General features: G+C 25.2%; 1 protein-coding gene across 2 annotated transcripts in view; it reads left to right on the forward strand.

Moving 5' to 3' along the window:
- The first annotated feature begins 2,610 nt into the window (after nt 1–2,610).
- The window catches only part of LOC117174364 (integrator complex subunit 12-like), a 19,590-nt gene continuing 9,280 nt past the window's right edge, over nt 2,611–12,920 (forward strand). Inside the window, exons 1-4 of one of the 2 annotated variants that reach the window (XM_033363424.1) lie at nt 2,611–2,898; nt 3,299–3,468; nt 6,829–7,194; nt 12,686–12,752. In XM_033363424.1, the coding sequence (XP_033219315.1) occupies nt 3,310–3,468; nt 6,829–7,194; nt 12,686–12,752 (592 nt within the window). In that variant the 5' untranslated portion in view covers nt 2,611–2,898; nt 3,299–3,309. The remainder of the gene's footprint in view (nt 2,899–3,298; nt 3,469–6,828; nt 7,195–12,685; nt 12,753–12,920) is intronic. The other variant, XM_033363425.1, reaches the window with a different exon arrangement.

Genomic DNA, 12,920 nt, shown 5'->3' on the forward strand with positions numbered 1-12,920 from the left:
GCACGGCTGCCAACTGTATCTCGTTCCATTCCTCCCCGGACCCCGTCATAAACTATTTGCTGTAAGACTACTAGCGCACCTATAATCGGTTCGTCTGAACTACAAAAATTCCATTGATTAAAAAGAGAAAAAGATATCTCTTTCTCCGTCTTACCAATGACATTTGTTTAGTTTAGGGAGTTTCTTATAGGTGCGCTAGTAGTCTTCCCGCATCTAGGTTTTATTATCTTTGGTTGATTGCAGGGATCACAAGTTACTATTTTGGTATTTCTTTTCTTAAATTTTCTCCCCTCGACACCCCTCGTGTAAACATTTCAAAGCATTTTTCTTTTTTTTTGTCATGAATGAGACGCTTTGGGGAAATTCCAATTGGCATCGGCGTTTTGGATGCAAATTTTCGATCGTGGAATGTCCCAAAGGGACATTTCCTTTTTGATTCGCTGAAAGGTTGAATTTATTTTTTGTTTAAGTTTTGCCAGTTTCGCAATAGTGGCGAAAATACTCGACAAAATTAAAAATAACTTGGTTGTTGAAAGGGGCGGTAAATTCAAATGGTGCAATATTCGGAAAGTTCATGTCAATAAATTTCGATTAAAAACCAAAACTTTCAATTTCCATTTAAAGTTGACAATTCTTTCTGTCACGATTTTATTGAATATATCATATATCAATGGAATGATTGAATATGTACGACTGCAAATTGCCACGATCTAAATTTTCATATTTGATTTACGTTCATCAAAATTTTAAAATAAAATTTCAAAAGAAATTCTCCAATAACTGTTTTGTCTGTATATTTTAAAAAACTACTTTTATAGCTTAGATAATACTTTTTATTAATTTTTTTTTAATGACGGCCTTTTGAAAAAACAGGAGAGTTCAACAGCCACTAGGTGGCGCTAACTGTTTAGTCAAAGTTGCGCGAAAATTAAAATGAAATAAGTGAAAAATAGCTTTTTTTATACAAAGAATAATAAAAATTGTTAGTCCATTCATAAAAAAATTTAAGATGTCAGTCATTCAATTTGAAGAAAAAATTAATCCTTTAAGTGCGGTCAGTTTTTCTTTCAAGTATAAATTTTCAAAAGTTTTTTATTTTTGCAGGCGAAAACTAAAAAATACAATTTTTTTGGGTTAAAAATCCAACTGTATTGTAGTAAAACTCACAGTTTGACTTAATAATTGAACAATTTGGTAGCAAGTTTTGTTCTATCTTGACGGAAAAATCCTTTTGGTGAATATTCAACTTTTTTGTTGGAAATTTTTCTTTATTCGTTGTACTCAACTATTTTTTATTAAAAATGTAAACCTTTTTGTTTAAAAATTCAACTAATTGATTAAAATTCGAAAAACTATGTTAAAAAATTATTTTATCAGTTGCTGATTCTTCTCTTTGGTTGATCATTTAACTATTTTGTTGAAAATTTGTCATTTTTCGGTTGCATATTAATCTTTTTTAACGGAAAAAGTACCTGATTTTATTTGGATTAAAATTGATTTTTTTATTTGAAAAGTCAACTACTTTGTTCAAAATTAATTTCTTTGTTAAAGACCATTTATTTTAAAATCTATGTATTTGATTGAAAAGGCATTTTTGTTGGTTGAAAATTTTGTTTGAGTGAAAAGCCATTTCTTCAGTTGAAAATTGACATATTTAAACAAAATTTGCTTAAAACTTTACCCTTTTTAGTTTAAAATTCAGTTATGTCGTGGAAAACTATTTACTTTTATTAAAACATAATTACTTTGTTTGAAAATCGAACTATTTCTTCTGAAAAAATTTTTTTCGTTTTTTTTTTTGTAAAAATGATTTTGTTGTTGTCAAGAAATCGACTTTTTTTTAGAAATTAATTTTTCTTATTTTAAGTTGAATCTTTTTTATTATTAATTTAATATTTTGTTGAAACTCCTGTTTTTGGTTCAAAATTATTTTTTTAACTGGAAAATAAAATATTCAATTTGTTGTTAAAAAATTATCTTTTTAGTTAAAAATTCATTTTTTTGGCTTAAAATGTTTATATTTCATTGAAACCTTTCTTATTCAATTTTTTGTTTGCTGTTGATAATTTAAGTTTCCTTTTTTTTTGAGCATCTGTTTTTTTAAATAAGAATTTACCTTATTTATTTGAAACTTCAACTATTAGCTTAAAAATTCATGTACTGTGTTTACAATTAGTTTTTCCAGTAGAAAATTAATCTTCTTGTTTGAAAATTCATTTTTTTTTGTTGTTAATAATTGAACTATTTCATTTTTGGTACTAAATTAATCCTTGTCAATCGAAAATTCAACTATTCAGTGTAAAAAAAATACAGAAAGAATCAGTTCTGAATTTCAGGTAAGTAAACTGAATAGTAATGAATTATCAATTATAAATAAACGATAAACTTTTACTATTAATTTCTATAAAAAAATCTATTTTTCATTTATTAAATTGGAATTTTCACAGAACTTTGACTAGAACAGTTAACGCTACCTAGTGGCTAGTAAAATCCCCTTAGCTTTAGAAACAAAATGGCCAGTAAAAAATGTGAATACCGATCGAGTTAGGTTTTTCGTCGGTAAGCCAGTTTCTTAACCTGTTTTACCAAACTTTTTTGAATCAGACTTTGGCAGCGTTAACAGAAGAACGAGAGAGAAATGAAGAAAAACTAAAAGGAGGAACAGAGAAAGAGTATTTTACTATTACTCCAAAAAAACTGTAACAGCTGATCAACATCAATCATTATTTTAGATTGAAAAGCTTCAGAAGCGAGTCAGAAAGAGCATTGGTAGAAGAGAAATATGCTTTTCTCAAACTCGCAAAAAGTTTGCCGGATTTCTTGAATACTGTGAGACAGTATTTTCCATTTTTTTTTTCAATTGTTAGAAAAGTTCTTGTAAATTCAACAGAAAGCCAGGTGTGTAATGTTTCTCTTTTTTTCACCAACTTGAGAAAGCATCTCTAGTGGTAGATTTAAAAGGAACAATGCTCCAAAATTTCGGAGCCTCAATTTTTTGGTTATGATTCTAAATTTACGAAATATTTCCACATTTGAATGAAAGGGCTGAAAATTGCCAATTGAGTTAATTTTTAATTATATATATAAAAACTATTTTTTTACAATTTGAGGGATGGCTGCATTTTATTCAATGTTTGAGAAAAATGAAAATTGACAATGTTTGTGTTAATAAATAGTTTTCAGAGATTATTAAATTATTTCAGTGTATTTAAAAAGATTATCAGAGATTTGTGTTTTTTCATGAAATTAAAAAATATTCAGAAAAACTTAAATTTATATTTTCTAATTTTTGTTTCAGATTTTTTAAAAATGGCACAACTTGAATTAGATCCACAATTTACCCAGGGTTTGCGATATTTGCATTCGGCTAATAGGGATTCAGTGGAACAGTTAAGATTTCTTCTGGATGAAGCAATTAGACAAAAGCATGGTGCCACTAAAATGCTCTGCAATGTTTTGCATAAAAAGGTCATTTTTTACATTCATTCATTTATTATTAATTATATCTTTAAACAGGTTTTACATTCTTTCCTTTTTTTAATTTTTTAATTTTTAAGTTAAAAATGCTAATATTTTCTGAAAAAGTTATTTGGTTTGGTAAAAAATGCAACTGTTTTGTTAAAATTTAATATTTTATTAAAAGTTTTACTTTTTTAATAAAAATTCATGTTTTTGGCTAAAAATTGGTAGAAATATCATTTTTCTTGGACCAAAACAAACTTCTTTGTTGAAAATTTTTATTTTTTAAACAAACTTGTCCATTTTGCTTAAAAATTCGACTATAAAAATGAAAATGTGACTGTTTTATTAAAAAGTTATCCTTTTATTCAGAAAAGTCCTCTTTCTTGGTTGAAATTAAATTAATCTTAAAAATTAAAATTAAGTTGAATCATTTGTTATGTGTTTAAAAGCCTACAATAATATTTTTGTTTGAAGATTACTATTATGGGTAAAAATGCGTCTGCTTTGTTAAAAATGAAGTCACCTTTTTTGGTTGAAAACTAACTTTTTAATTGAAAATTCAAAAAGTTTAATAGAAACTTTAATTAACTTTTTGTTGAAAATCCACATTTCCGATTTAGAAATTCCACTTTTCTATCGCAATTTCATCTTTTTTGTTTGAAAATTCAATTATTTTGTTATAAATCTATTTGTTCGCGGTGAAACTTAAATAGTTTTGTAAAAAACTTGTTTTTTCTTATAATTTCAACAGTTTGGTAATAAATTAAACTATTTAGATGAAAATGAATTATTTCCATGAAAATTGAATTTTACGGGTTTAAAACTCTACAATAATATTTTTTCATTATACTTCATTTTTTTGGTTAAAAATTTACTATCATGGATAAAAACACGCCTGCTTTATAAAAAAGTCCTCTTTTTTTATTGAAAACTAAGTTTTTTGCTTGAAAATGTAACTTTTCGGGTGATGAATTGCAAACATTTAAATCCGAAAAATTAAATTTTCAACAACAACAAAATGTTCGTTTTCAATTAAAAAATTATGTCTGAAATTGATTTTTTTCTGAAAATTCATCTTTTTGAGAAAAAAATTCATCTATTGTAGTTAAAAACTCAACTTTTTCATTAAAAATCCACATTTCGGGGTTCAAAATTTCACTTTTTTAAAGAAAATTGGTTTTTTTAATTAAAAAAATTAACAATTTTTTAGAAAATTCTACTATTTGGTTTTAAACTGACCTTTTTTGAAATAATTTTTGTTTTTGGTTGAACATTTGGTTCAACGTTTAACTGCTTTGCTTGAAAATTCAATTATTTTTTTCTAAATTGATTTGTTTGTGGTTAAAATTCAATAGTTTTGTAGAAAACTCGATTTTTTTTTGCTTAAAATTTTTAAAATTTGATAGAAAATTAATCTATTCAGTTGAAAATTAACTTTTTGCTTGAAAATGGAATTTTACGGGTTTAAAAGTCTACAATAATATTTTTTGTTGAAAATTTAACTTTTTGTATTTAAATGTGTACAATTTATTCTGTGTTGAAAATTTACATTTTTTAGTAAAAAATTCATATATTGTAGTTGAAAATTCAACTTTTTTGTTAACACTTAACTTTTTGTTGAAAATCCATATTTCCGGTTTAAAAATTCCACTTTTCTATCGCAATTTCATCTTTTTTGCTTGAAAATTCAATTATTTTGTTATAAACCTATTTGTTCGCGTTGAAAATTCAACAATTTTGTAACAAACTTGTTTTTTCTTAGAATTTCAACAGCTTGGTAATAAATTAAACTATTTGGATGAAAATGAATTATTTCCATGAAAATTGAATTATTTCCATGAAAATTGAATTTTACGGGTTTAAAACTCTACAATAATATTTTTTCATTATACTGCATCTTTTTGGTTAAAAATTTACTATTATGGATAAAAACACGCCTGCTTTATTGAAAAGTCCTCTTTTTATTGAAAATCAAGTTTTTTTTCTTGAAAATATAACTTTTCGGGTGATGAATTGCAGACATTTAAACGCGAAAAGTTAAATTTTCAACAACAAAAAAATGTTCGTTTTCAATTAATAAATTATTTTTCAAATTATGTCTAAAATTTTTTTTTTCCTGAAAATTCATTTTTTGAGTAAAAAATTCATCTATTGTAGTTAAAAACTCAATTTTTTTTTAAATCTACATTTCGGGGTTAAAAATTCCCCTTTTTCATAGAAAATTGGTCTTTATGTTTAAAAAATTAACAATTTGGTAGACAATTCTACTATTTTGTTTTAAATTGTCCTTTTTTGTAGAAATTCAATTATTCTGTCAATTATTCTGTTTTAAACTTATGTGTTTGCGTTGAAAATTGAACAGTTTTGTAAAAAACTTTTTTTTCTTAAAATTTCAACAGTTTTGTAAAATATTAAACGATTTGGATGAAAGTGAAATATTTTCTTGAAAATTGAATTTTACGGATTTAACACTCTACAATAATGTTGAAAATTCAATTTTTTGTTAGAAATTTTTGGTTTTGGTTCAACGTTTTTAACTGTTTTAGTTGAAAATTCAAATATTTTGTTCTAAATTTATTTTATTTTTGTTTAAAATTCAATAGTTTTGTAGAAATTCTTTTTTAGGATGAACAATGAACTATTTTGGTTGAAAATTCATATTTACGGCTAAAAAATCAAATATTTTCAAGGGTATGCAAACGTGTGCTGTGCCGCCGGTATTGGATAGTTTGTTACAAGAAAATCAATTAATTATGTTTAATCTATCTAGTTTAAGGAGAAAAAGGTTTCATAACAGTTTTTAAGATTTAAACTTCTTCTTTCACTCAAAAATTCGTAACTTTTTAATTTTTTAATATTTTTATTTAAAATTTTACTTGAATACTTCCGAGATACGGCGATTCAAAAATAAAATTAGTCTTACAGTGTTCGTTCCAAAAAAGGTATTTATTTTGAAAAATAAAAGCTTTAATTCAATAAAAAATGAAACACCGTACTTTGCGTAATTAAACGATTTTATTGATCTTAAACTGCATCTAAAAATTATAAAAATCCAAATTATGTGAAAATGGCATAGAAAAATAGGTTTTCATGTCAAATGTTAATCTGGCGCCATATGTTCCATTTTCTTGAATTTGGTACGTTTTCTAAAGCGCAAATAAGTCGCTGGGTGTTTTTCACCCAGTATGCCCTTCATGGGTTAATATTATTTAAGATAATTTATTTGCCTATTTTCTTGAAAATTCAACCCATTTCCTCGGTTTTGAGAGCATTTTGGTTCTGAGACATCTTATTTGAATTTAAATCATTTAAATATCTTAAATAATTAAATACTTTAAGAATATGGAAATTATTTAAAAATTCTAGTATACTATGGAAGAGCCCGTTTTGAGCGATCACAGCAGTGGAAGCAGTAAAAAGAGTAAAAGTTCATCCTCGAAACATTCGAGCAAGTCTAGTAAAAACAGTTCCCCTATAAATGTGCCAGCTCGTGATACACCTCCGGACGCTTTGCAGTCTGATGATAATTTGGCTCTTGAAATTTTGGAGGATGACTTGACCTGTGTCGTCTGCAAAGGCATGGATGTGGGAGCCAGGAACAGACTCGTGGAATGTGCCGTTTGTCACTTTTTGTACCATCAAGAGTGTCACGTATCTCCGATTCTAGATTCCCAAATTGACGCTCCTGGAGTCACGTGGCATTGCTTTTTATGTACAAACAGCCAACAGCAGGTTTGTCTTCATTCAGAAAACAGGGTGGCCGCAGCTCGGGAAAAACCTGGAAATCAGGGAAAAGTTGGGGATTTTTTTGGTCAGGGAAAAGTTAGGGATTTTGAAGGGGAAAAAATAGGAAAAGTTCAAGAATTTTTATAGGAAGCACTTCAACGGGGTGTTCAGCGACCTTGACAACTTGGAAATCTCCTTCAATTTTTTTTGGACCTTGAAAATCTTGAAATCGGGAATTTTTCACGAGAGCCTTGAATTTTAATTGTTGTTTTGCTTTTATAACAGTTTTCGATGGGTTGATCACTCGGGTTTTGAGTATACACCAGATTTCAAAAGGCTACTAAATAAGTCTAAAGATTTCAAAACTTTTATAATATTTAAAAGGATTTCAAAATATTTCAAGAATTTTAGAATTTCAAAAGGTTTGAATAAATTTGAGATTTCAAAATATTTAAATGATTTCAAGCGAACACAACAGATTTCACAAATAACTATTGAAGAAAGATTTAATAAATGTATTAAAGATTTCATGAAGATTTCAAAAAATTTTACAAATATTTCAAAAATGTTACGAAAATTTAAAAAGATTTCACAAATTATCTCCAATCCCATAAAAATTTCGAAAAGATTTTAAATTCAAAGATTTCAAAAAGGTTTCCAAACACCAGATTTTCAAGATTTGAAAACATTTCAAACAATTTCAAGTTTGTTTAGAAGATTTCAACAGATTTCGCCAAGATTTCTAAGACTTCAGAAAATTTCAAAGATTTGCAATGATTTTTAATTCTTTTAGATGGTTTCAAAAAATTTCACAAAGATTTTACAAAGATTCCAAACATTTCACAAAGATTTTGAATGATTTCAAACGAATACAAAAGATTTTACAAAAATTTCGAAGAATTCACAAGGAAATCCAAAGATTTCAAGAATTGCAAAGATTTAAAAAAGGATACGGTAGACCAAAATATAAAAAATTTCAAAGATTTTAAACATTTTCACATTCTTTTAGAAAATTTCAAAATATTTCACAAAAGTTTTAATTATTCCAGGGATTTTAAATCAATACAAAAGGTGTAGGAAAAATTTGACAAATTTTTCAAAGAATTTATAAGGATTTCAAAAGATTTCAAGAATTTACAAAAGATTAAAAGATATCGTAGATTTCAGAAGATTTCAAAGATTTTAAATAATTTCAAAAGGTTTCCAGAAATTTGAGATTTCAAATAAAAAAAAAAAATTTCACAATTATTTCCGATTCCATATAAATTTCATAAGGATTTCAAATTGAAAGATTTCCAAAAGGTACACCAGATTTCCAAGATTTGAAAACATTAAAAATATTTTAAAGAATTTCAAGTTTGTTTAGAAGATTTCGCCAAGATTTTACAAATATTTTAGAACGTTCATTAGATTTCGAGGGTTTTAAACGTTTTAAAAGCAATTTTAATCACATTTCTAAGAATTCAGAACATTTTTAAGATTTGCAATGATTAAACATTTTTGTAGAAAATTTAAAAAGATTTCACAACGATTTTAGATCTTCCAGAAGATTGCAAGGACTTTAAAGATTTTAAAAAGGGTAGTAAACTAGATTTCTAAAAATTCAGAACATTTCACAAATTTACAACGATTAAAAATTTTTTTGGATGGTTTAAAAAAGTTTCAAAAAGATTTCAAAGATTTTAGAAAGATTTTTAACATTTCACAAAGACTTTAAATAATTTCAAAATTTTTAGAATATTTTACATGAATGAACAAAGATTTCAAATATTTCAATGATTTCAAATAAATACTAAAGATTTTACAAATATTTCCGATTCCATAAAAATTTCAAATTAAAAACATTTTCAACAATTTCAAATTTGTTTAGGAGATTTCAAAAAATGTTCACAACCATTTTAGAACATAGAGAAGATTTCAAGGATTTTAAAGGTTGTGAAAAGGGTATAGTAAATTAGATTTCCAAAAATTCAGAAAATTTCAAAAATATGCAATGATTTCTAACTTTTTAGATGGTTTAAAAAAATTTCACAAAGATCTTACAAAGATTTCAAACATGTCTCAATGATTTTAAATAATTTCAAAATTTTAAGAATATTTCCCAAGATTGCACAAATATTTAAATGATTTCAAAAGAATACAAAAGATTTCACGAATATTTTGAAAAATTCGTAAGGAATTCAAAAGATTTCAAAAACGATACGGTAGACCAAAATATAAAAAATTTCAAAGATTTTAAACAAGTTCACATTATTTTTGTAAATTTCAAAATATTTCATAAAAGTCCAAAAGATTTCAAGAATTTACAAAAATCAAAAGATATCATACATTTCAGAACATTTCAAAGGTTTTAAACCGTTTCAAAAGGTTTCAAAAAATTAGAGAATTCAATTATTTCAAGGATTTCAAAAAAATTCCAAAATTTAAAAAGATTTCAAGTTAAAAACATTTTTAACAATTTCAAACGTGTTTAGAAGAGTTCAAAATGTTTCACAACCATTTTAAAACATACAGAAGAATTCAAGAATTTTAAAGATTATAATTTGATTTATAAAAATTTAGAAAAATTCAAAAATTTGCAATGAATATATTTATTTATATATTTATATTATATATATATAATATATTATTATTATGAAATGATATATTTATTTATTTATTATATATTTATTTAAATATTTAAATTATTTCAAGAATTTAAAATATTCAAAATATATCATAGATTTCAGAACATTTCAAAGGTTTAAAACAATTTCAAAAGGTTTCAAGAAATTTGATAAGATTTCAAGCATTTCAAATTCTTAAAAATGCCGAAGAGTCTTTAATTGATTGCAATAATTTACATTTAGGAATTTAAATTCTTTAGGTTATTTTTTAAAATTCCAAGAAATTTTCAAGAGCTTTAAAAAACATCAAGTGATTTCCAATGATTTGAACGAATTATAAAAGATTTTAAAGATTTTAAAATAGTTTTAATACTTCTAAGGAATTTTAAAGAGCTTCAAAAAGTTTCAAGGGAGTTGAAATATTTTTGGGTATTTTTAAAGATTCCAATGCATTTTCAAGAGATTAAACAAATTTCAAGGAATTTTAAAAGCTCTCATTCGTATTTAAATAAATTTTCAAGGATTTCAAGAAATATCGGATTTGATGTAATTTCAGGAAGTTTTATAATATTTTAATGGATTTCAAAGAATCTATTTCACAAGCATTGAGAAATTTCGTAGGATTTCAAATTTTTTCGAATATTCCATAGTATTACCAAATATTTTAAGGATTCTAGAATATTTGAAAGGATTTGAAGGAATTTTGAAGATTCACGGGTATTTTTAAAAATTTGAAAAAATTTTTAAGGGCCTTCAAAAGTTTCAAGGCATTTCAAAAGATTTTAAATGATATACAATATTTTGAGGTATATTTAATCGATTTTAATCATTTAAAATGATTTCAAAGGATTCGAAATATTTTAAGGTATTTTGAAAGATTCCAATGCATTTTCAAAAGATTAAAAAATGTTCAAGGATTTAAAAAATTTTTAAGGAATTTTAAATAGTTTGAAAGTATATAAATCAATTTAAAAGGATCTCAAGAAATATCATATGATTTCATGCAGTTTCAGGGTTTTTTATAAGATTTTAATGGATTTCAAAGAATATTTTCACAAGAATTGAATTTTGTAGGATTTCAAGGGATTTTGAAGATTTCCGGGTGATTTTACAATTTCGAAAGAATTTTTAAGAGCCTTGAAAAGTTTATAGGCATTTCAAACAATTTTTAAGGGTTTTAAATAGCTTGAGGTATTTTTCATTGATTTCAATAATTTAAAGTGATTTCATAAGATTCGAAATATTTTACGTTATTTCTTCAAATTCCACAGAATTTCCAGAAGCATTGAAAAATTAGAAGGGATTTCAACAAAATTGTAATCATTAAACATATTTTAAGGTATTTTAGAAAGTTGCCTCGGATTTTATATGATTTTTTAGGATTTCCAGTTGATTTAAATCATTTGAAAGTATTTTTAAGAATTTAAGGTATCTTTTCAAATTCCAAGGAATTTAAAAGAGCTGTACAAAATTTCGAAAGATTTTTAAAGATTTGACAGAATTTGAAATATCATGAAATATCATGATGTAATTTTCAAAAGCTTTAAAAAGATTTTAAACGATTTTAAATATTATAGGGTATTTTGAAAAATTATAATTAGTTTTAGGAGCTTTAAATCATTTCAAGGGATCTCAAAAGATTTTAAAGGATTACAAATATTTTTTGGTATTTTTCAGGATCTTTAAAAAAATTTCAAGGGTTTAAAAAAATTCAAAGATTTGAAATATTTTGGGGTTTTGGTAAAAATCACCAGGAATCCTGAAGAGATTAAAAAAAAATCAAAGAATTTCTAAGGATTTCAAGTGTTTAAACAATCTTTTCATGTCTTTGTCAAGAATTTCTTAAAGTTTCGAAAGATCTTTTATGTTTTTGGAGTTTTACCTTTTAAATTTTAATATGAGAACTGTTGATCTTACGTAATTTTGTTTGAGGGAATAAAGACTGCATTTGTCGAGCACAACTCAACACAAGTATTGGTTTTTCGACATTTTTGAAAAGAATATCATTTTTTGGTTATTTTTTAACAGTTAGGTTTTTTGAATTTTTCTTTCCTGCATTTTCTTTCTTTTCTTGCTCTAGTAAGAATTTATGGATATAGCAAAAAAAACTTTTTCAAAAATTGTTCCCGTAATTTTTTATTTTTTTAAAACAGTTTACGACACAAATGAGCACATGTCTAGCACAATTTAGCACAACTTTCATTTTTTCGAAAAAATAAGTTAGCGGATCTAACTTCCGGGACATAGTAATCTCAATAAATTTCATAAAATGTCATGGGAATATAATATTTTAATACATTTCAAAAAATGTATTTACAAGAAGTGAGAAATTTCATAGGGTTTTAAAGATTTGGAGAAATTTTCAAACATGTTTTGCAATTTATTATAATTAATTTGGAATTCAGCCTGAATTTTCAGTAATTTATCCTGAATTCTTCTTAATTTCTTAAAATTCTCTGGCATTTCTTGAATTCTTCTATGTCCAATAAATTTTACTCAAATTGATAAATTTTTTTTCAATTTTTATAAGTTACATCGAATTTTTCTCATTTCCCTCAAATACTCTAAAATAATTTCAATTTTACTGTAATCAATGGAATTCTTTGTATTTTTTAAATTTATTTGCATTTTTTTAATTGAACTTAAATTCTTTTTAAAATCTTATGAATCAAATTCTTTAATGCACTCTTTCGCTTTTTTCCAAGTAAATTAGACTTAGAATTGCAGTCTTTAAATATTAATGGCCAGAAAAAATGAAAAATTTCTCAGGGAAAATTCAGGGAATTTTGAAAATGAAGTTTTGCGGCCACCCTAAAATCCTTTCAACCTTCAAATTAGAAAAAAGATACAGTTTTCTATAAGACTCTTATATTTTTGGGTTCTTTTATCAGGTTACTAAGGAAAGATCATCGCCAAAGACTGTAACAGAAGGAAAATCGAAAAAGGAAAAGAAATCGAGTGAGTATTGCAAAGTTAAAAGATCCAAAAGGAAGATAAACTTAATTAAACTTGATTCCAATTTTTTATAAATTGGAGAAATTCTTCCAAAATTTGGATCTTTTTACGAATGAAGTTAAAAAACACACACCAAAAGAAGTTTGTCACACTTTTCTATCTATCTATCTA

The sequence above is a fragment of the Belonocnema kinseyi genome, chromosome 6 (assembly GCF_010883055.1).
Source record: "Belonocnema kinseyi isolate 2016_QV_RU_SX_M_011 chromosome 6, B_treatae_v1, whole genome shotgun sequence".
In the NCBI taxonomy this organism is placed as follows: domain Eukaryota; kingdom Metazoa; phylum Arthropoda; class Insecta; order Hymenoptera; family Cynipidae; genus Belonocnema; species Belonocnema kinseyi.